Source organism: Trematomus bernacchii, unplaced genomic scaffold (genome assembly GCF_902827165.1).
Source record: "Trematomus bernacchii unplaced genomic scaffold, fTreBer1.1, whole genome shotgun sequence".
NCBI lineage: Eukaryota > Metazoa > Chordata > Actinopteri > Perciformes > Nototheniidae > Trematomus > Trematomus bernacchii.
The window spans coordinates 45,001-70,121 of record NW_022987857.1 but is presented as its reverse complement, the minus strand read 5'-3'; the positions used below and the strand labels follow the sequence as shown (position 1 = coordinate 70,121).

General features: G+C 45.2%; 1 protein-coding gene across 1 annotated transcript in view; it reads right to left on the bottom strand.

Annotated features, from left to right (window-relative positions):
- Window positions 1–6,740: 6,740 nt before the first annotated feature.
- The window catches only part of card9 (caspase recruitment domain family, member 9), a 29,453-nt gene continuing 11,072 nt past the window's right edge, over window positions 6,741–25,121 (bottom strand). The window contains exons 6-14 of the mRNA XM_034113490.1: window positions 20,360–20,566; window positions 19,519–19,602; window positions 18,395–18,730; window positions 11,213–11,338; window positions 8,890–9,078; window positions 8,674–8,731; window positions 8,266–8,366; window positions 7,771–7,820; window positions 6,741–7,688 (exon numbers count right to left, since the gene is read on the bottom strand). Coding sequence (XP_033969381.1) covers window positions 7,595–7,688; window positions 7,771–7,820; window positions 8,266–8,366; window positions 8,674–8,731; window positions 8,890–9,078; window positions 11,213–11,338; window positions 18,395–18,730; window positions 19,519–19,602; window positions 20,360–20,566 — 1,245 coding nt within the window. The 3' untranslated portion in view covers window positions 6,741–7,594. The remainder of the gene's footprint in view (window positions 7,689–7,770; window positions 7,821–8,265; window positions 8,367–8,673; window positions 8,732–8,889; window positions 9,079–11,212; window positions 11,339–18,394; window positions 18,731–19,518; window positions 19,603–20,359; window positions 20,567–25,121) is intronic.

The window sequence follows — 25,121 nt, the reverse complement described above, 5'->3', positions numbered from 1 at the left end:
GAGTTCTATTTCATACTTACTGACCGCCAGAGGCGGTGCTTTAGCACTGGATATCTTCTGTCTCGCGCATGCGTAGGTCGAATATTTATATCAACAAAGTCACGTGTGACCCCGTATGACACCGGAAGGTATAAGTTCCGGTGCTGTCAACGGGCTCAGTCCTTTTTCATCTTCTCGCTGCGTAGGTTACTACTTATGAGTAGAAGCCAAGCTAAGCTTACTGAAAATTGGGATTCTAGCTCATCGCTACCTGTAGCCTTGCGATCGTTTGATCGGAGCTGCGGGCTAGGAAAAACGCTCGCCCTCCAAAGGCTGCGACGAGCTGTCCGTCCTCCCAAGGGAGAGGACCGCGGGGTTCACCGCCCGGACCCCAGGAGCTCCGGACCGGTAAAGAGCGGACGCTCCTGCACACAGCCGGTGAGATCGCTACCAATTATTGCTGATTGTGCTATATCTATATACTCTCAAACTAATGAGATAATTGTGTACAAATTAACCGAGGGCTCTCGCTAATTTGTTACTGTTACCTGTACTATCATCCAGTTAGCCGAGTGCTCCCGCTGGAAGCTAACTTTCTACTGCACTAGTGAAGAGAGCGTCTCCGCCCTCCTCCTCACTACATACTTTTGGTTCTTTACCTGTACTATCATCCAGTTAGCTGAGGGCTCCCGCTGAAAGCTAACTTTCTACTGCACTAGTGAAGAGAGCGTCTCCGCCCTCCTCCTCACTACATACTTTTGGTTCTTTACCTGTACTATCATCCAGTTAGCTGAGGGCTCCCGCTGAAAGCTAACTTTCTACTGCACTAGTGAAGGGAGCGTCTCCGCCCCCCCTTTCACTGCATACATTGGTTCCTTGCCTGTTCTATCGTCCAGTTAGCTGAGTGTTTTCGTTCAAGCTAACTGTTACGGCGCGAGTGAAGGGAGCGTCTCCGCCCCCCTCTCACTACATACAATTGTTTCTTTACCTGTTCTATCGTCCAGTTAAGCTGAGTGGTTTCATTCAAGCTAACTGTTACGGTGCTAGTGAAGGGAGCGTCTCCGCCCCCCTCTCACAGCTCACAATTAGTTCCTGTTCTATCCTCCAGTTAGCGGAGTACTCTCGCTCAAAGCTAACTTGCTACAGTGCTAGTGAGGGAGTGTCTTCGCTCCCCTCACGGCGCACAATTGGTTATTTTATTTAATCGTTTATTTGACAGGGACAATGCACTGTAATGAACACTTAAAACATTTAAAGGTGTCAAGCGTAACAGTGCCAGATTTAGCTTTGAGCTATTTTCCATTCCCTCACATAAAACATTAAGGAAATTACTTTTTACAAACAGGGTAAAAAAAAATATATATATATATATATATATATATGATATGCAAAGAGTGGCAACGACACATAAAGTGTTCCATCCTCCAGTTAACTGAGTGCTCTCGCTCAAAGTTAACTTGCTACAGCGCTAGTGAAGAGAGTGTCTTCACTCCCCTCTCACAGCTCACAATTAGTTCCTGTTCTATCCTCCAGTTAGCTGAGTGCTCTCGCTCAAAGCTAACTTGCTATAGTGCTAGTGAAGAGAGTGTCTTCGCTCCCCTTTTCACTGCACACAGTTGGTTCCCGTTCCAGCCTTCAGTTAGCAGAGTGCTCTCGCTTAGGCTAACTCGCTACGGCGCTAGTGGAGAGAGTATTCCGCTCTCCTCTCACGGCATAAACCCATTAACTGACTTCATTTTTTCTCACTCCAGTTAGCAGAGTGCTCACGCTCAAGCTAACTACTATTGTGCTCACTGCCCTCCACGGCATATTTGTTTCCTGGCCAGTTATTTACAGGCAGCTGAGTGCTCTAGCTATCGCTAGGTCTAACGGCTCTAACACCTGTATGGCTCCTCTTTAACCAGAGGATGGCCATGATGGCCTCGAGCATCTGAGGGAGGGCCTTTCGGAGGACCCGTGCATGAATTGCACCATCATGCCTCGTGCGGTAAGAGCTGCCGAGGTTGAACTACTGACTGAGGGTGGCCTTCCCCCCGCACAGTCGACTCCAGCCCAACCTACCCATCCTAGGCGTTGGGCCGCAGAGGCTGCGGGTGCACCGCCCAAGAAGAGGACTAAGCCTGATAGGCTGTCCTCCAGGGTGGACCTACTCACTACTGAGCTAGCCCAGATGAGGTCACTCCTCTTGGCTCTCCATTCCCGAAACAGCGCCTGCCAGTGCGTTCTTTAGGCGCACTCCGCCACCCGCCACCCGCACTGTTCCTCCCTCTTGTGAGTATCTGAGGGAGTTACATGCATGCTGGAGGGACACTAAGGCTCTTTACAGTCTTACGTCCGATGGCCGAGCCTTGGTAGCCATGCAGGATGCGGCAAGAGTTGGCCTTGACCACACGCCGGCTGTTGAGCCTACCATTGCTTCCCTCATAGCTTCCCCTGACGAAGCCCTGAGGTCGGAGGCCAGGTGCCCTCGACTCCAATGTCGGGTTACTGATGACCTGCTCACTAAGGCTTACGATGCAGCGGCGCGCATGGGCCGTGTAGGCACCTCATGCTCGCCCTCTCAGCTTCCCTGCAGCAGGATGCTCTTAGCGCTTCCTTAAATCAAGGGTACAAGCTTCAGTTCCGACGCTGGCCCCAGTCTTCAGCCGGGTCAAAATGACCACCATAAGCGACCCGGCAAAATAAATCGCCCTAAACCAGGAGCTGTCAGTCCTCCTTGCCAAGGGTGCAATCGAGCCTGTGGACCCCATCTCACAGCCCGGGCTTCTACGCGACCTACTTCCTGGTAAGGAAGAAAGGCGGTGGACTTCGCCCAATCCTCGATCTGAGGGGACTCAACAAGTTCCTAAGGATTTTACCTTTCCATGTGTTGAGCACAGCGGACGTTCTTCGTACCGTGGCCAGGGGGGAATGGTTCACGTCCGTCGACTTGAAGGACGCTTATTGTCATGTGCCTATTGTGCCTCATCACAGGCAGTTTCTTCGCTTTGCCTTCAGAGGTCGTCATTTCCAGTTCAGGGTGCTCCCATTTGGACTCTCCCTCTCTTGGACGACTGGTTAATCTGTGCACCATCCCGGTTACAGACGATCCAGGACACGGCTCTCCTTCTCTCTCATGTCGCCCGGCTAGGCCTCAAGGTGAACATGGAGAGGAGTTGTCGGAACCCCTCTCAGAGCCTAACCTTCATTGGGGTGGCTCTGGACACAGTCACTCAACCAGCGAAAGCAGTGTTCTCGCCCCCACTCCTGGTAGACGTGATGCTTTATTCTAGCAGCAGCCGACTGGATAAACCGTCCTGCTAAAACTTCTTGTTTTTTCCAGCTAGGTGAAGGCAGTGCTCTCGCTCCCGCTCCCTCTGCTGGTAACATGGGTGTAGTTACTTCCCTTTTGTGTTCGGCGAGTAGGAGCATTGCTCTACTCTTTCCGTTCAGCAGGTAGCTGGTGAAGGCTGTGTTGTCGCACCCCGCTCCCGCCTACGCTGCATCTGGCATTCGTTATTAACTCAACCAGTGAGGGCGGTGTTCTCGCCCCCGCTCCTGATAGACGCGCTGCTTCATTCTAGCAGCAGCTGCCTGGCTAGGCTGTCCTGTTAAACTTCCTTGTTTAACCCAGCTAGGTGCGGGCCTGTCCATCTGCTGCACAGACTCTGCTGTGGGACGCCTTGGCGTCTCCCCAACAGGAAGGACCTCTTGTCTCAGTTGGAGGGTCGGATGTGGCACCCCGACCCCTGCCACCTCCAGCTGTGGGTCTGACCACTGGGCCCGACCCACTGCTGAGCGACTGCATAGAGTCTGTCAGGAAGACTATTCTCAAATGCTAGGGCACAACCTACTTGTAGGCAGTACGAAAACAGGTGGAAACTGTTTTTTGACTGGTGCCAAGGGCGAAATGAGGACCCAGCATATTGCTCGGTACCTACGACCCTTGAGTTCCTTCAGTCCCTCCTGGACGACGGCCGGTGTCCCGCTACCGTCAGGGTGTATGTGGCTGCTATATCAGCTCACCACGCAAGGGCTGACAACAGCACAGTGGGGAGCCATAGGCTGGTATCCCTCTTTTTAAAGGGGAGCTCTGAGGCTTCGCCCCCCGAATATCCCAAGGGCCCCTACATGGGACCTGCCCTTGGTGCTGGATGCCCTATGCTTGCCTCCTGTTGAACCTCTGTTACAGGCAGAACTGAAGTGGCTCTCAGCTAAGACTGCTTTCCCTCTTGCCATCACCTCAGCAAAACGTGTAAGCGAGCTTCAGGCCTTGTCTGTGAACAGCTCGTGTCTGAGGTGGAACTCAGATGGCTCAGGTGTCACCTTATGGCCGAACACAGCGTTCCTCCCTAAGGTGCTGGCACGCTCTCATTTTAATCGGCCTATCCAGCTGGCACGGTTTGACCCCCCATCAGGAGAGGGGGAAGAGAGGTCGAGACTCCTATGCCCGGTGCGGGCCCTTAGAGCTTATGTCCAGACTACCGCTGACATGCGTCAGTCTGAGCAGCTCTTTGTGTGTTACGGTGGTCCTAGAAGGGGCTGTGCGCTCTCAAAACAGCGCTTGTCCCACTGGATCGTGGACGTCATTGCCCAGGCATACAAGGCGAATGACCGTCCCTTGCCACCTAGAGTAAAGTGCCACTCTACCAGGAGTGTCTCCACATCATGGGCGACCTGGAGAGGTGTGCCCCTGGAGGACATATGTGCTGCGGCCACATGGGCATCTCCGAGCACATTCGCCAGATATTACAGGGTGAATGTTGCCGCCCCTCACCCGCTGGGTGTGGTCCTCCTGCAGAGTCCGTCTAGGCCATCCTTATAGGTGAGTATTCAGACTTCCTTGTGACTCTGTTGATATAGGTCATCCAGTGCTAAAGCACCGCCTCTGGTGGTCAGTAAGTATGAAATAGAACGATAGTTACGTATGTAACTACGGTTCTATGAATACTGGATGACCGCCAGAGTTCTTGGTCACTCGGAATTTCGTGTTTCTGCGAGAAGATTCCATAGAACTGAGCCCGTTGACAACACCGGAACTTATACCTTCCGGTGTCATACGGGGTCACACGTGACTTTGTTGATATAAATATTCGACCTACGCATGCGCGAGACAGAAGATATCCAGTGCTAAAGCACCGCCTCTGGCGGTCATCCAGTATTCATAGAACCGTAGTTACATACGTAACTATCTTTTTCAGAGCAATGGGACGTCCTTTCCTCCGGAGCGTCACGTGAAGCCACGTCCGTTTGTGATGACGCCGCACAGCTGATCGTCTGACAGCAGCTCTGTCCACGTTATTTTCACAAACACCCCCGCCTCTGTTAGTATACATTTACTGACACAAACATTTGTATCATCTGTTGTAGACTCAAATACATTAAATAAGAACTAATTCTCAAAAAAGATAAACGCCATTCTTAAAATGTAAAACGAACAATAGTTGGATTAATATTGATTAGAGTGCACAATAGAAATAAAATAATTGAGAGAAGAAAGAGAGATATGTTATCTATCAAAACCCAGTTAGATTAACATTCATTGGATTGCACACTGTGTTTGTTTGTGTGGATATGTAGCACATTAACATGTTAAATAGCACTTAATGACTGACTGAATGGAAATGACAATAAATGAAAATGTAAAACGAAAAAGCGATCATGAAAATGTTTCCAATAAATGAATAAAATGATTTTTGAGCACTTTGTTGTTCAGATATATGAATGCACCTGCCCATTGCCTGGAAAGGTTAGATGCCGCCTATCACAGTGCTCTGAGATTTGTTACTAACTGTAAGGCACTTACTCATCACTGTACCCTGTATGCCAAGGCAGGTCTGCCTTCACTTACTGGTCGGAGGCTCAGTCATTGGTACATGTTCATCTACAAAGCCATGCTGGGTAAACTACCTTCTTATATCTGCTCTCTGATCTCACAGAGAGTGGCAAGTAGCTATTGCCTGAGATCCCAGGATGTGTTCTTATTACATGTGCCAAGTGCTAGGACTGTTTTAGGTACTAAAGCTTTTATGTGCGCTGCTCCTCTAGCTTGGAACACCATGCAAAAAATATTGAAACTGAGCATTTTGATTCCCTTGCATCATTTTAAAGCACGGCTGGATGAAATGTTATTGGATACCTGTAAATGTAAATAGGTTGCTAATGTATACCCTTGTAATTATGTTGTGATGTCCTTTTTGTTTTCTGTTGTTTTTATGTGTAACTAATGTACCGCAGGTCTCCCTTGAAAAAGAGATCGTTGATCTCAATGGGATTCACCTGGTTAAATAAAGGCTACAAACAAACAATATATCACATATTTGTAACTGAATGATGCATTCATTGAAACAAAACACAGTATAAACTGAGGAGTGAGTCCCGTGAGTTTCATGTGTTTTCTTCACTCCGCTGGGAAATTGCTCTCATGTCAAGAATCAACAGATCAGTGCGCTGCATCGTCCAATCAGTGAGCGATACACAGTAAGGGGGCGGGGCGAGTGTCTGAGGATTTCACCGGAGGATGGTCTGGTGGTTCCTCGGTTATCGCTCCTCCATTATCGCTCCTCGCTCCTCGCTCCTCGCTCCTCCGGCAGAAATAAGAGCCATGGGACGCTACTCAAGATGGCGCAGACAAATCAACTTCCGGTGAGACCGAGACCGAGGAGCGAGGAAATGAAAATAGTCGACCAGCTAAAGAGCCGACGAGACGCAAAATGGTTCCGAGAGGGGACCGTCACTTCCGGTTTCAGGACTTCAAAATAAAAGCACGAAGGATTTCCTAAGGCAATACCATCATATCTTTTTCAGATGAGATAAGATATGCTTTTTATTGTTTGATGCAGAAGCATGTTAAAACAAGGCGTCACACATAGATGGAAACATAAGCAGAACATAAACAAACATCAAATATATATTTCTCAAAATAGAAAATAAAACAGAACTAAGAGTAAGATATAAAAACGATTTATACCATCTGATAAAAGAACAGTATGAAGGGTAAACAAACACCTCCGACCGGACCACCCCGACTGATCTGTATCCCAGCAAGCTCGTGAGTAAAGACTTATCAACGAGGCTTCTCCCGATACTGTCTTCGTTCCCTCGCTCACAACACGCGGAGACAAATGCTACGAGGGTTTGGACAGGAAGCATCTGTCAGAAAGATTCTAAAAGTGCACGAAGGCACACACACATGACAAGTTAAGCTATCCACGCTGGTGGTCCTGTGTGATGGTCCCAGTGGGCTTGTGGTCCTGTGTGATGGTCCCAGTGGGCTGGTGGTCCTGTGTGATGGTCCCAGTGGGCTGGTGGTCCGGTGTGATGGTCCCAGTGGTCCGGTGTGATGGTCCCAGTGGGCTGGTAGTCCTGTGTGATGGTCCCAGTGGGCTGGTAGTCCTGTGTGATGGTCCCAGTGGGCTGGTGGTCCTGTGTGATGGTCCCAGTGGGCTGGTGGTCCTGTGTGATGGTCCCAGTGGGCTGGTGGTCCTGTGTGATGGTCCCAGTGGGCTGGCGGTCCTGTGTGATGGTCCCAGTGGGCTGGTGGTCCGGTGTGATGGGCCCAGTGGGCTGGTAGTCCTCTGTGATGGGCCCAGTGGGCTGGTGGTCTGGTGTGATGGTTTCAGTGGGCTGGTGGTCTTCAGTCAGAGTCGGTGATGTCACTGATGCTGCTGTCGTCAAGGTTACCGGCAGTGTAATCCCTAGCAACCAGCTTCGACCTGACGGCTCGCTTCCTGTTGTCATGGATACAGGAACAGACACTGTGACGACTGCAGAAATATTCCAATTTAATAAATAAAAGAATCAAAGACTCACCTGAAATTTGGACGCCTTCTATAGGTGAGACAGCCACCGGTCTCCTCGTCCTACAGACAGACAGACAGACAGACAGACAGACAGACAGACAGACAGACAGACAGACACACAGACAGACAGAGAGAGAGACAGACAGACAGACACACAGACAGACAGACAGACAGACAGACAGAGAGACAGACAGACAGAGAGACAGACAGACAGACAGACAGACAGACAGAGAGACAGAGAGAGAGACAGACAGACAGACAGAGAGACAGAGAGACAGACAGACAGACAGACAGACAGACAGACAGACAGACAGACAGAGAGACAGACAGACAGAGAGACAGAGAGACAGAGAGACAAACAGAGAGACAGACAGAGAGACAGACAGACAGACAGACAGACAGACAGACAGACAGACAGATATTAATATGTTGTGTTTAGGTGGTTTTTCCTAGATTTGTGATTCTTTAGTGATTTAAACAGGAGCAGAAGCCTCAGGTAGAGTACCCATGATGCAGCAGTGCTGGGCTCCTGCTTGGACTCAGCGGCGCCCCCTACAGGTGGGTTATGTTTCTGCTCCTCGTTCTCCCCCGACGTCCCGCTGCTGCCTGAACACACAACAGGAACACATTCACCTTTACGGCTGTTGGAGGGGAGCCTGAACGCACCATCGGGCCTAAAACCCTAACAACAACTCTGGCACAGATGAAGTGTTTTACCCTCAGATCCTTTCCAAAGCTTCAGGGCTTCAGAGCCACAGCTACAGCACGGTTATGGCTACGAGCATCTTCAAGGTCCTCTATTATACCCTCATTCAACCATATATCACAGCTCTCAGATGTAAACAGAACCTGTCTCTGATTGGCTGAAACACAAGGGGGTTACCTTGGTTGGTGATTGGCTAAAGACACTCACCTTTAGCACCGCTCCCTGTGGACTCCTCCTCCTCCTCCTCCTCACTGCTCCTCTCCCCCTGAGAGAGGGAGCATCATGACATCATCATGACATCATCATGACATCATCATGACATCAACATGACATCATCATGACATCATCCTTACATTTCATTTCATTTCATCATCATTACATCATCATGTCATCACCCCCCCCCCCCCCCCCCCCCCTCCTCACCAGGTGAGTGTTGCAGGTGAGTCTGCGGAGGCGTGTCCTCAGCTGTAACTCCTCCCCCTGTGACCTCAGCAGCAGCAGCTCCAGCCTATCAGATTGCTCGCTGAGCTGCCTGACCTGTTCCCTGCACTGATCCTTCTCCTGGAGGAGCAGCCGCGCCTCCTCCTGCTGCTGCGCCCGGGACGCCACCGCCTGGAGGAGAACCACATGATAACAACAGAGCCTGGAGGAGAACCACATGATAACAACAGAGCCTGGAGGAGAACCACATGATGACAACAATAACAGCCTGGAGGAGAACGATAGTTAGGTCTGTAACTACGGTTCTATGAGTCCTGGATGACCGCCAGAGGCGGTGCTTTAGCACTGGATATGTCCATCGTGCGCATGCGCAGCTCGAGTACCCGTAACAACAAAGTCACCTGTGACCCGCGACACCGGCTATATCTGCTGGTGTCGTCAGAGGATCTGTTCCCAGAATCTTCTCGCGAGCACAGAAGAATTCTGAGTGACAGGATACTCTGGCGGTCATCCGGGACTCATACATATCATACAGTCATTGAGCCACGGCTCTGAGAGAACTTTGGTGCGTCTAAGCGTAAAAGGAGCAACAGAATCCAGTGTTAGGGTACATGTCGAGTCAAACATGGAGATAAGCTCATCAGCACTAAGAGCACAGTTCACCTCTAATTTACAGATCGGAGAAGCATTAAAAGCATCAGAGAACTGTGAGGCAGTCAAGGGGTTAATCAAACGCAGACGACGCGCAGGGGCACGTGATTCGACTCCTGCGGAAGGGATCGAGGTTGTAAACAGAACCGGTAAATGGTCTGAGATACGCGTTTGTGGTGGTCTGTGGAGTCCTCAGGTGGTCAGTGGAGTCCTCAGGTGGTCTGTGGAGTCCTCAGGTGGAGTCCTCAGGTGGTCTGTGGAGTCCTCAGGTGGTCTGTGGAGTCCTCAGGTGGTCAGTGGAGTCCTCAGGTGGTCTGTGGGGTCCTCAGGTGGTCTGTGGAGTCCTCAGGTGGTCTGTGGAGTCCTCAGGTGGTCAGTGGAGTCCTCAGGTGGTCTGTGGAGTCCTCAGGTGGAGTCCTCAGGTGGTCTGTGGAGTCCTCAGGTGGTCTGTGGAGTCCTCAGGTGGTCTGTGGAGTCCTCAGGTGGTCTGGGGAGTCCTCAGGTGGTCTGTGGAGTCCTCAGGTGGTCAGTGGAGTCCTCAGGTGGTCTGTGGAGTCCTCAGGTGGTCTGGGGAGTCCTCAGGTGGTCTGGGGAGTCCTCAGGCGGTCTGTGGAGGGAAGTCCTCAGGTGAGGAGCAGCTGCACAGAAAGCCCGATCCCCCATTGTGCGGAGTTTGGTCCTCGGGGGGCGAAGCCGATGGTTGGTTGTGGAGCGGAGGTTGCGTGTGGAGGTTTGAACTTTAATATTAGTCAAATATGAAGAGGTTAAACTTTAAACATCCATGACTTAAACACTTTATCCAGGATCAAAGCCACATAGCTGCACCTGCAAGGTGAATACAGCTGGTAACAGAGAAAGTGTTTGAATGCGTACATTAACAGGTTTATGATATCACTGCCCCGTCCAAGACACGATCTGACTTTCATTACATTTGACTCCAGTGTTTCGTCAACTTAATGTGTTGCTTAAAATAATACTTCTGCATCCAGTATGTGACACTGTGAGTGTTGCACGGCCAGATACGGCTCAGCTGACTCAGATAAGGAAATATATGATACATTATGATGTGATGTGATATGAATGATAATGGGACACATCGACGTCTGCACTCACAGTGCCGCGGACTGTACGTAATGTTACTCTGATCCGGTTACTTATGTTGTGGCAGATATTTAAGTAAGCTTTCTTAACGCTAATATTATAATAGTCAGATTGCTCTGAAGATGGGAGGGGATATTCTATTAATGTTCACGTTCACACAGTCAGTTGATTTTTGCCGGCCGTCTTTCCTGCAACGGCAGTTTTTCTGTATTTCCTCTATCCTGTAATATGACTTGATCGCTTTAAACTCCGCACACTGAGCTCTGATTGGTCAGCAGGCGGTGCTTTCACTGAGTTGATCTCTTAGCCTGCAACCTAACCTGCTCCGGACCAGGTTTGCCGCTCAGCATCAGTTACCATGGAGATCTAGCCCGCTAAAAAGAGAACCAGCGTCGTAGGACCGGAAACCCAGAGTTTACCCTGAAGTTAGCTAAGAGAACATCCGGCTTCGTAGTGCAGGCCTCTGGAGGAGAACCACATGATGACAACAATACCTTGTCTCCCCCCTCACTTTGTCTCCCCCCTCCCCCCTCACCTTGTCTCCCCCCCTCACCTTATCTCTCTCTCTGATCACCTCCTCCAGCTGACGGAGGGTCTGTTTGTTTCGTTGTCGGTACATCCTGGCGTCTCCTTTCAGCTGAGCGGAGATCAGCTCCAGCTCCTCCTTCTCCTCCTCGCTCTGAACACAGAGGGGGGGGGGGGGTCAGCATCCCAACACAAACACACAACAACACAAACACACAACAACGCCCCTGCACAAGCTTTAAAGGTCTCCTGTCCCCCCCCTCTCTTCCAGCTGTTACTAAGGACATGTCTCTGAAGTGTCCTGCTCCAAACCCCAAACAGATCCTTGTAGCCCCCCCCCTCTCTTCCAGCTGTTACTAAGGACATGTCTCTGAAGTGTCCTGCTCCAAACCCCAAACAGATCCTTGTAGCCCCCCCCCCCCCCCCCCTCTCTTCCAGCTGTTACTAAGGACATGTCTCTGAAGTGTCCTCCTCCAAACCCCAAACAGATCCTTGTAGCCCCCCCCCCTCTCTTCCAGCTGTTACTAAGGACATGTCTCTGAAGTGTCCTCCTCCAAACCCCAAACAGATCCTTGTAGCCCCCCCCCTCTCTTCCAGCTGTTACTAAGGACATGTCTCTGAAGTGTCCTGCTCCAAACCCCAAACAGATCATTGTCGCCCCCCCCCCCCTCTCTTCCAGCTGTTACTAAGGACATGTCTCTGAAGTGTCCTGCTCCATGCCCTTATGAAACAAAAATATATTGTAATATATTGGTAAATATAATACAATATACTGGAGCATACATTTCCATATATGGGAAAGTAGTCCTTATATTTTTAAATATATTGCAATATATGCATGGCCAATGTATGGCTATATATTGATACATATAAAAAAAATATATTGCAATGAAAACAAAAACTGCACTATACATTTATATGTAATAGTTTTATTGAAACACTCATTTATCTTTCATGAGTTACACAAGTTTACATAAAATTGAACAGATATTCATAAACAGTTATCTCACTTCGTTTTGTATAGTTACCCACTTTATATATGAACATATGTTTGATGGTAGCCTATATATTAAAAAAGTACAAATTGTCCATTGAATGATGCAAAATAATATACAGTTTATATATATATATATAGACACACACATATATGCACGCATATATATATGCATATATGCACGCATATATATATATATGCATATACATATAAATATGCATATATATATACACATATATATAAATATGCATATATATATACACATATATGCACGCATATATATATGCATATATTACGGCCGACCGGCTATTTGGAGTGGAATGCAGCCCACCCACGGCAGACAGCCCAAACAGTATTCGAATGCGCCACTTCCGGCTGACAGTGGCTGACCTCCGTCTTCGCTAAACATAACTCTCTAAAACGTGTTAACGTTCTCATTGGACACATTACGTGCCAGTGATCATCACCAATCAATCTCACAGATTTCGGGGAGGCCCCCCCCCTCTCTAGCAATAGATTGATCTGATTGGCAGATTCAAATCTGCGTTGCCGCCTCTGTCTGTTGATTCTGTCGCTGAGTGTCAAAGAGAAAGCATTCATCAGGTGCTTCGAAACGGAAAATTAAAAAGAAACGAGAGGAAAATACAGCACCAGAGTCAGGTATGTGTGTGAGCATTTAAAACTATTTTAAATTGAAATAATTCTGCATGTACACTACAAGTAGTCTAGTTGCTTAATCCGTATGTCCCGTCTCTCGGCACTACACCAGCTACATTAGCTAACGTTAGTTAAATTAGCTATGTTAGTTCCCTCGTGTATAAGTGTATAACCGGTCCGCAGCTTTGTGAACATTCAATTTCGAAGATTTTCGATGTTACAGTCAACTGAAGTCGACCCAAAACAGCCAAAAATAGCGGACCTTTAGATCGCTAATATTTTAGCATAAGTCAATGGAGTTTAACATAGCGAAAACTAGCCCCGCGGCTAACGGACATTTTCTGACTGGTGAAGATGATGAGCTAGTTAAGTAATGTAACCACAGTTAGTCTATGTGTTCTGATGTTAGTAACTATGTAGGCTAACATTAGTTAGGCTATGTGTTGTGGACTAATGCATTCAAGTTAGTTCACATTTTAGTTGTTATTGCCCCTGCTGACAATTGTGTGGATAATATGTAGCCTACAGTCAATGGAATTTCACATTTTGCTCTCCAGTCTATGTTATTTTAATGTTGATCCATAATACTATATATCTATATATTTTACAGGAGCATTGTTGAAATTCATAGGTCGAACTAAGCCTGCAGAACCACAAGTCAAGAGGACAGAGGAGCCAGATAGCAGTGGTGACTGAGACAGAATAAATAAGGAGAGAGGGCCCATGCAGAGGCAGACATCAGTAGTGAGAAATCAGACCCAAAAGACACGAGGACAGAGGAGCCAGATCGCAGTGGTGAGGAACGCACTGTCATTTCATTTCACTGTAATTTAACTTTTCACATATCACTTTATTCACTATTCAGCTTAGTTATCCTTGCCATGAAGGATTGAATGGATGAATGTTCTATATTATTTTAATGACAGATTGAACCACAGCAATATTGTTTTAGAGATTGTATATGTTTAACTGCTATGCCTGTCATCTCTGCTCTGTGTCATTGTGTTGTCTCCTGGGTTCTGTAGTGCCCGGAGTCTGTCTTTTTATTTTTTTCCTCCCAAACCCCATCCCCTCAGGACGCCTTTTGCCTCCTGTCAGGTCATCATTGTAATAAGAATTTGTTCTTAATTGATTTTCCTGGCTAAATAAAGGTTCTACTACTATTTATTCAGTTATTTTATTACTGGTACTGCTAATTGCACTATGCGTATTGTTGTGTATTTTATATACGTATGTATTTACTACTACTACTTACAAAATCGAGGGTTGTAGCTTTGTGTCAGTACATATTTCAGGGTTTTTCTATGCCTTTGTTAATCTAAATTCTAATACTCATAGGCGACTACAACTCCTGCCGATGCCGAGGCCCAGTTCTCCCTTCCCACCACCCCAGGCTCATTGTGCTAGGTAAAACTCTCATTCAATAAAAGTAGTCTTTTAAAGGTGGGGTAGGTAATTTTGGAGAAACCAGCTCGAGATCGCTAGAATTTGAAAATACACAGCCGGAAAAAATCTGCCACTTCCTTACAGAGCCCCTCCTCCAACACACACAAACGCGCACATGACCAATGAGGGCACGAGATAAGTGTGTGCACAGATGGAAGGCTGACAGGCAGGTAGGCCATCCAGTCATTTCAGCCGGGCCGGCTCAGATGATTGGTCGTGCTTTTTACAGTACTACAGCTTCCACAGATGATATTTATTTATGGATTTGTTGTCAAAGCACTTCAGATATTCATTGCTATCGGGATGTTAAGAACATTCCATGGAATATAACAAGTGTATCTCGAGCCGGTTTCTCAAACTTACCTACCCCACCTTTAAAGATGAATGCAATTACATTTAAAAAAGTTTTAAACAGAACTGTTACAGATGCAGATGCTTGGTCCAAATTCCATAAAATATACCAACCAGTAGCGCCACACTCAGACGAAAATGTACAAAGCCTATTCTTCCACTATTTGTATTCCCACATTATTCACCAAGCCAGCCCATGCTTTAATATAGATATTATGGATATTGTTATAATTCCTGCTGTCTTTTGTGAACTTCTAATTATTTGTAATTGTTCTGTTCCACAGATGCTGTAGTAAACCACCATCCAGGGACCAAGACATCAGATATAAGAACATCCATTAACACAAGAATTTGTGAGTTAAGGCACGAAAAAAACAAGATGGACGATTAAATAGGGTACAAGACTGTTTGGCCCTGTTCCGGACATTGTTTTAATGAGTGATCAGCTCATGTTTAAAGTTGTCACCAGGTGAAACAAAAAACAAGATTGTTAAATAGGATAACAGACTGCTCTTTTTGGCCCTGTAAGAAATAACAATGCATCATTTATTAACTATACCTATACAAAATGTAATATATTTTCCCTTCATTATGTAATAACACCTCCTTTTGTAATAATTTGCCCATTATGTAGTAAACAAGTTCAATGCAAATATGTAATACATGTCGCCACATTTTGAAATATATTATTACATATTGCTGTGGTTATTACAAAATGAGTTGCAAACAATAACATTACAACTGTTTATCTATTTATTCAACCATGAATCATCCTTACTCATAATTTAAAAATATTTCAGTAGAATATCTTTCATTGGCCAAAACTAGATCAAGTGTTACCATATTCATTAGCCAACATGTATATCAACATCAATTTTGGGATATATGTACAGTTTGGTTATGGTTACATAATGATTATTACAGTTTTTTAAAAGGGCAACTCACGCATTTTGTAATAACCATTGCAAAATGTAATAATTTATTACAAAATGCAGGGAAATGTATTTTATATTGCGTTCAGGCTGTTACAGACTGCAGCAGATTATTACAAAATGTGGGTTTTATTACATAATTACATGAAAATGTTCTTGAGTCATTACATAATGTGTTGTTTATAGGCCTTTTCTTTTATTCTTTCCTTGTCCTTCTTTTAATGAGTATTTTGATAACTGTTACACATTGATAGAAAAAAACAAATTAAGCTTCTCATTATTCAGACTCAGCGCTTAAGCTTCTTTTAAATGTTGATAAAACCAAGGTAATGCTCTTTTCAAAAGCTAAAAAGACACCAGAGCCTGTTTTAGATATTGTAATTACGCAAGGACAAGTACTCGAAGTGGTTACCTGTTACAAATACCTTGGTATCTGGCTTGATGATTGTCTCACTTTTAAACGTCATGTCAATAACCTGCTTAAAAAGCTGAGGGTTAGGCTAGGTTTCTTCTACAGGAACAAGTCCTGTTTCTGGCTTGAGGCCAGGAAAAGGCTCTGTGACCTTTTGACCTGTACTGGACTATGGTGATCTGATCTATATGAATGCACCTGCCAATTGCCTGGTCAAGTTAGATGCTGCGTATCACAGTGCACTGAGATTTGTGACAAACTGTAAAGCATTAACCCATCACTGTACCCTGTATGCAAGGGCTGGTTTGCCTTCGCTAACTGTACGGAGGCTCAGTCACTGGTACATTTTTATATACAAAGCCATGTTAGGGAAACTTCCATCCTACATCTGCTCCCTGATCTCACGGCGAATTGTAAGTGGCTACTGCCTGAGATCGCATGCTGTGGTTTTATTAAATGTGCCAACTGCTAGGACTGTCTTAGGGGAGATAGCATTTAGATGCGCAGCTCCGCTAACTTGGAACAGTCTGAGCAATTTGGTTCCACTAAATGTTTTTAAAGCAAGGATAGATGCTATCCAATCGGAAACTGTTGGAACCTGTAAATGTTACTAGCTATGTAAACTGTAGTCACTGTAAATATGCTGTATGATGTCCTTTTTTGTTTTTCTGTTATGTTTATATGTATTCATGTGGAACCTACTTGCAGCAGGTCACCCTTGAAAAAGAGATCAATGATCTCAATGGGATTCACCTGCATAAATAAAGGTTTGAAATGAAATGAAAGATTTTTTTTATCAGAACATGCATTTCTCCTCATTGTGAACATATATTGCACTCATGTTCAGAATATATGGTACGTACATGGTCTTTTATAAATCTGAATATATAGTGCATACATGTCCCCATATAATTGTGAATATATAGCGCATACATGTCCCCATATAATTGTGAACATATATAGTGCATGTCCCCATATAATTGTGAATATATTCTACATACATGTCCCCATATAAATCTGAATATATAGTACATACATGTCCCCATATAAATCTGAATATATAGTACATACATGTCCCCATATAATTGTGAATATATATAGTGCATGTCCCCATATAATTGTGAATATATTCTACATACATGTCCCCATATAAATCTGAATATATAGTACATACATGTCCCCATATAAATCTGAATATATAGTACATACATGTCCCCATATATTTGTGAATATATATAGTACATGTCCCCATATAATTGTGAATATATAGTACATACATGTCCCCATATAATTGTGAATATATATAGTACATGTCCCCATATAATTGTGAATACTACATACATGTCCCCATATAAATCTGAATATAGAGTACATACATGTCCCCATATAAATGTTAATATATAGTAAATGTATGTTCACATATATACACAACCAATATATTATATATATTTACATATATTACTCAATATATGGAAAGCGGCAATTACTGATGTATTATCCCATATAATGCAATATATTAACACAATATATTATTCTATATATCAATATATTGTAATATATTAACACAATATATTATTCTATATATCTTCAATATATTTTGTAGATATGAATAAATATGTTTTTCATGTTGATTATAAATCAGTATCAGTTGGTGTAGCCAACAGCAAGATTTCCTTTATTAAATCTTTTCAATTAACCAGTAAATCAGAAAACAAAATAATGCAATATATTGACAGTTAATATATGGGGAAATATATTTTCTTTGCGTAAACAGATCCTTGTAGCCCCCCCCCCCCCCCCTCTCTTCCAGCTGTTACTAAAGAGCTGACTCTGGGTCAGTAGCTTCAGAGAGAGAGTAGATCTCATCAGGAGAACTCTCCCAGCAGAAACTCAGCTAAATGCTGCCGTGACTAAACTCCATATCATGTTCCAAACCACATCAAGGATTCTCTCTGAAACAGTATGGAGCTCAAACTCTTTCTCTCTCTCAGGTTTACCACAAGGTGACTTCCTTTTGATTTCCTGCTTCTTCACACATGCTCTCTCCAGTACAGGTTAGCTCTGAGTGTTAGCATGCTAATGTAAACACAGACCATATTACTTCCAGAACACGTCTCATTGTTTCCGACAGCAACGTTTCTGATTGGCCCGGAGGAAAAGAGAGAGGGGTTTATTTCCTGACACTTTGTGAGTCTCCTGATACACCGGGGACACACCGGGGACACACCGGGGACACACCGGACACACACCGGGGACACACAGGGACACACCGGGGACACGTGGTGATGTAGAAAAGACATCATAGTGCATTTTGCATGATAGGAGACCTTTAACAACACTGCACATGTATTACTTTATCCTGTGTATATATACTAACCCTCCTCCTGAGGCCTCCTCCTGAGACCTCCTCCTCCTCACCTTGACTCTCTGCTCCTCGGCTCTGTGGAGGTCTCTCCTCAGTCTCAGCACCGAAGTGAGGAGGTTGATCTGTGGAGGACTGTCCTTCTCCTGCTGTTTCTCCTGCTGTTTCTCCTGCTGTTTCTCCTGCTGTTTCTCCTGCTGCGTCTCCTGCTGTTTCTCCTGCTGTTTCTCCTGCTGTTTCTCCTGCTGTTTCTCCTGCTGCGTCTCCTCCTTCTTGCCCTCCTGTTTCTCCTCCTTCTTGCCCTCCTGTTTCTCCTCCTTCTTGCCCTCCTGTTTCTCCTCCTGTCTGTTGGGGTGGAAGAAGGTTTCTGTGGGCAGAGCCAGACTCCTGCTCTGAAAACACATTTCAACAGATCATGGTTTCAGAAGTCTGTTCTTAGTCAGGAGGCTTGTTTGAGACGAGCGAGACCTGCGCAGACCTGCGCAATTGCGATCAACGTCTTGCTAGTGCGTTGCATGATGGTTAGTCATTTTGTCCAACTTGCTCTGGAGGCTCGCCTACATGAGACGTTGAAATCTCGCGGGACAAAGACGCCCGCAGACTTGAGAGCGAGGCGCGGCGAGGCGGCGCAGTTTCTCTCCACGGGCTGCGGAAGCTAAATGCTTGATGGGAAACGACTTGCTGGTATCTGGAGCTGAGCGCTCATTGGTGGGTTTTACCCCGTGCTGGAGATGAAACTCTCCATTGGCTCAAATGTATTTACTTAGTACATATCTGACATTAACGATTAAACACATTTGTGTATTCTTTATAAATGCAAACCGAGTCCAGCCGACCCCGGAGGTGGCGGTATGCACCTTAAAGTTGTTTGCAATCCGCCAAAAAACCGAGAGAAGACGAAGAAGAGGAAGAAGCCGACTCCGAGCTGTCCGACTTCAGGCGAGCTTTTTGAGACCTCCCCCGGCTGCGATCGGCTATTCTCGTCTACTTTCGAGGCGAGCCGTAGCTCGTCTCAAACAAGCCTATGATCTCCTCTCCTGTGTTCATGATGGAAGAGGGTCAGAGGTCAGAGGTCAGAGGCTAAGAAGATATACATGTTGAATACAGATGTACAGTAACAAAATATAAAGCAGGATATTATATATACCAAAGTATTTGAGGAATTGAATATTAGGCTCACCTCCTGCAGCGGTCTCATCGTCCTGCGTGTCAGGAGTCGAGTCTGACTCTCAGCGCGCAGCACGGTGTGTTTCAGACGCTCCACCTACACACACACACACACACACACACACACACACACACACACACACACACACACACACACACACACACACACACACACACACACACACACACACACACACACACACACACACACACACACACACACACACACACACACACACACACACACACACACACACACACACACACACACACACACACACACACACACACACACACACACACACACACACACACACACACACACACACACACACACACACACACACACACACACACACACACACACACACACACACACACACACACACACACACACACACACACACACACACACACACACACACACACACACACACACACACACACACACACACACACACACACACACACACACACACACACACACACACACACACACACACACCCTTGTGACTCTTCACCTGATTTGCTGTATTCACTGTTCCATGTCTGATATGTAGTGATGTAAAGCGCTTTGAGCATTCGGATAAGTGCTCTAATAAATGTAATGAAAAACAAACTAAAGGAACCAGCCTGTTTGGAACATGTAAGAAGTAGAAAGTACAGGTATTTGTGTTCAACATGTAAGAAGTAGAAAGTACAGGTATTTGTGTTCAACATGTAGAAAGTATTGGAGTAAAGTACTGATACCAGAAACATGTACTTAAGTACAGTAACGAAGTATTTGTACTCCACTACTTCCACACACCCAGGTGAGAGGTGGTGTGTGTGCTGTGTGCAGGGGGGGGTCTCACCTCGACCTGTAGGTCTCTGTTGGCCAGCAGCTGGCTGCTCCTCTCCTGGCTCAGCGTGTTGATGTCCCCCATCAGGCTGTAGTTGTGGTCCCGGAGCTGCTTCACCTCCTCGCTCAGACGCTCGCGCTCCTCTCGGATCTTATGAAGTCTCTCCGTCAGCTTCCGGAGCTCCCGGTCCCTCAGCTGCTGCTGCTGGGACCACACCTCCTGAGGGACGGAGACATGGGGTTAACCATCAGAGACAACACCTCCTGAGGGACGGAGACACAGGGTTAACCATCAGAGACAACACCTCCTGAGGGACGGAGACATGGGGTTAACCATCAGAGACAACACCTCCTGAGGGACGGAGACATGGGGTTAACCATCAGAGACAACACCTCCTGAGGGACGGAGACACGGGGTTAACCATCAGAGACAACACCTCCTGAGGGACGGAGACATGGGGTTAACCATCAGAGACAACACCTACTGAGGGACGGAGACACAGGGTTAACCAGCAGAGACAACACCTCCTGAGGGACGGAGACACAGGGTTAACCAGCAGAGACAACACCTCCTGAGGGACGGAGACACAGGGTTAACCATCAGTGAACATGCTGTAACTTTGAGGACATTATTATCTACACGCTGTGTGACTGTAACATGTTATTGTTGGTATCTACACACTGTGTGACTGTAACATGTTATTGTTGGTATCTACACACTGTGTGACTGTAACATGTTATTGTTGGTATCTACACACTGTGTGACTGTAGCATGTTAGCATTGGTATCTACACGCTGTGTGACTGTAACATGTTATTGTTGGTATCTACACACTGTGTGACTGTAACATGTTATTGTTGGTATCTACACACTGTGTGACTGTAACATGTTATTGTTGGTATCTACACACTGTGTGACTGTAGCATGTTAGCATTGGTATCTACACGCTGTGTGACTGTAACATGTTATTGTTGGTATCTACATACTGTGTGACTGTAACATGTTATTGTTGGTATCTACACGCTGTGTGACTGTAACATGTTATTGTTGGTATCTACACACTGTGTGACTGTAACATGTTATTGTTGGTATCTACACGCTGTGTGACTGTAACATGTTATTGTTGGTATCTACACACTGTGTGACTGTAACATGTTATTGTTGGTATCTACACGCTGTGTGACTGTAACATGTTATTGTTGGTATCTACACACTGTGTGACTGTAACATGTTATTGTTGGTATCTACACGCTGTGTGACTGTAACATGTTATTGTTGGTATCTACACGCTGTGTGACTGTAGCATGTTATTGTTGGTATCTACACACTGTGTGACTGTAACATGTTATTGTTGGTATCTACACGCTGTGTGACTGTAACATGTTATTGTTGGTATCTACACGCTGTGTGACTGTAACATGTTATTGTTGGTATCTACACACTGTGTGACTGTAGCATGTTAGTATTGTTATCTACACGCTGTGTGACTGTAGCATGTTAGCATTGGTATCTACACGCTGTGTGACTGTAGCATGTTAGTATTGTTATCTACACGCTGTGTGACTGTAACATGTTAGTATTGGTATCTACACGCTGTGTGACTGTAGCATGTTATTGTTGGTATCTACACGCTGTGTGACTGTAGCATGTTAGTATTGTTATCTACACACTGTGTGACAGTAGCATGTTAGCATTGGTATCTACACACTGTGTGACTGTAGCGTGTTATATTGTTGGTATCTACACACTGTGTGACTGTAACATGTTATTGTTGGTATCTACACGCTGTGTGACTGTAGCATGTTAGTATTGGTATCTACACGCTGTGTGACTGTAGCATGTTAGTATTGGTATCTACACACTGTGTGACTGTAACATGTTAGTATTGGTATCTACACGCTGTGTGACTGTAGCATGTTAGCATTGGTATCTACACACTGTGTGACTGTAGCATGTTAGTATTGGTATCTACACGCTGTGTGACTGTAACATGTTAGTATTGGTATCTACACGCTGTGTGACTGTAACATGTTAGTATTGGTATCTACACGCTGTGTGACTGTAGCATGTTGTAGCATGTTAGCATTGGTATCTACACGCTGTGTGACTGTAGCATGTTATTGTTGGTATCTACACACTGTGTGACTGTAGCTAGTTAGTATTGGTATCTACACGCTGTGTGACTGTAACATGTTATTGTTGGTATCTACACACTGTGTGACTGTAGCATGTTAGTATTGGTATCTACACGCTGTGTGACTGTAACATGTTAGTATTGGTATCTACACGCTGTGTGACTGTAACATGTTAGTATTGGTATCTACACGCTGTGTGACTGTAGCATGTTATTGTTGGTATCTACACACTGTGTGACTGTAACATGTTAGCATTGGTATCTACACGCTGTGTGACTAGCATGTTAGCATTGGTATCTACACGCTGTGTGACTGTAACATGTTAGTATTGGTATCTACACACTGTGTGACTGTAGCATGTTAGCATTGGTATCTACACGCTGTGTGACTGTAGCATGTTAGTATTGGTATCTACACGCTGTGTGACTGTAACATGTTATTGTTGGTATCTACACACTGTGTGACTGTAACATGTTATTGTTGGTATCTACACGCTGTGTGACTGTAGCATGTTAGTATTGGTATCTACACGCTGTGTGACTGTAGCATGTTAGTATTGGTATCTACACGCTGTGTGACTGTAGCATGTTAGCATTGGTATCTACACACTGTGTGACTGTAGCATGTTATTGTTGGTATCTACACACTGTGTGACTGTAGCATGTTATTGTTGGTATCTACACGCTGTGTGACTGTAGCATGTTAGCATTGGTATCTACACGCTGTGTGACTGTAGCATGTTATTGTTGGTATCTACACACTGTGTGACTGTAGCTAGTTAGTATTGGTATCTACACACTGTGTGACTGTAACATGTTATTGTTGGTATCTACACACTGTGTGACTGTAGCATGTTAGTATTGGTATCTACACGCTGTGTGACTGTAGCATGTTAGTATTGGTATCTACACGCTGTGTGACTGTAACATGTTATTGTTGGTATCTACACACTGTGTGACTGTAGCATGTTATTGTTGGTATCTACACGCTGTGTGACTGTAACATTTTATTGTTGGTATCTACACACTGTGTGACTGTAACATGTTATTGTTGGTATCTACACGCTGTGTGACTGTAGCATGTTAATATTGGTATCTACACGCTGTGTGACTGTAGCATGTTAGTATTGGTATCTACACGCTGTGTGACTGTAACATGTTAGTATTGTTATCTACACGCTGTGTGACTGTAGCATGTTAGCATTGGTATCTACACACTGTGTGACTGTAGCATGTTAGTATTGGTATCTCCACGCTGTGTGACTGTAACATGTTAGTATTGGTATCTACACGCTGTGTGACTGTAGCATGTTATTGTTGGTATCTACACACTGTGTGACTGTAGCTAGTTAGTATTGGTATCTACACACTGTGTGACTGTAACATGTTATTGTTGGTATCTACACACTGTTTGACCGTAGCATGTTAGCATTGGTATCTACACGCTGTGTGACTGTAGCATGTTATTGTTGGTATCTACACACTGTGTGACTGTAGCATGTTATATTGTTGGTATCTATACACTGTGTGACTGTAGCATGTTATTGTTGGTATCTACACACTGTGTGACTGTAACATGTTATTGTTGGTATCTACACGCTGTGTGACTGTAACATGTTATTGTTGGTATCTACACACTGTGTGACTGTAGCATGTTAGCATTGGTATCTACACGCTGTGTGACTGTAGCATGTTAGTATTTGTATGTACACGCTGTGTGACTGTAGCATGTTAGTATTGGTATCTACACGCTGTGTGACTGTAGCATGTTATTGTTGGTATCTACACACTGTGTGACTAACATGTTATTGTTGGTATCTACACACTGTGTGACTGTAACATGTTAGCATTGGTATCTACACGCTGTGTGACTGTAGCATGTTAGCATTGGTATCTACACGCTGTGTGACTGTAGCATGTTATTGTTGGTATCTACACACTGTGTGACTGTAACATGTTAGCATTGGTATCTACACGCTGTGTGACTGTAGCATGTTATTGTTGGTATCTACACACTGTGTGACTGTAACATGTTAGCATTGGTATCTACACGCTGTGTGACTGTAACATGTTATTGTTGGTATCTACACACTGTGTGACTGTAGCATGTTAGTATTGGTATCTACACGCTATGTGACTGTAGCATGTTAGTATTGGTATCTACACGCTGTGTGACTGAAACATGTTATTGTTGGTATCTACACACTGTGTGACAGTAGCATGTTAGTATTGGTATCTACACGCTATGTGACTGTAGCATGTTAGTATTGGTATCTACACGCTGTGTGACTGTAACATGTTATTGTTGGTATCTACACGCTGTGTGACTGAAACATGTTATTGTTGGTATCTACACACTGTGTGACAGTAGCATGTTAGTATTGGTATCTACACGCTGTGTGACTGTAGCATGTTAGTATTGGTATCTACACGCTGTGTGACTGTAACATGTTATTGTTGGTATCTATACACTGTGTGACTGTAACATGTTATTGTTGGTATCTACACGCTGTGTGACTGTAGCATGTTAGTATTGGTATCTACACGCTGTGTGACTGTAGCATGTTAGTATTGGTATCTACACGCTGTGTGACCGTAGCATGTTAGTATTGGTATCTACACGCTGTGTGACTGTAGCATG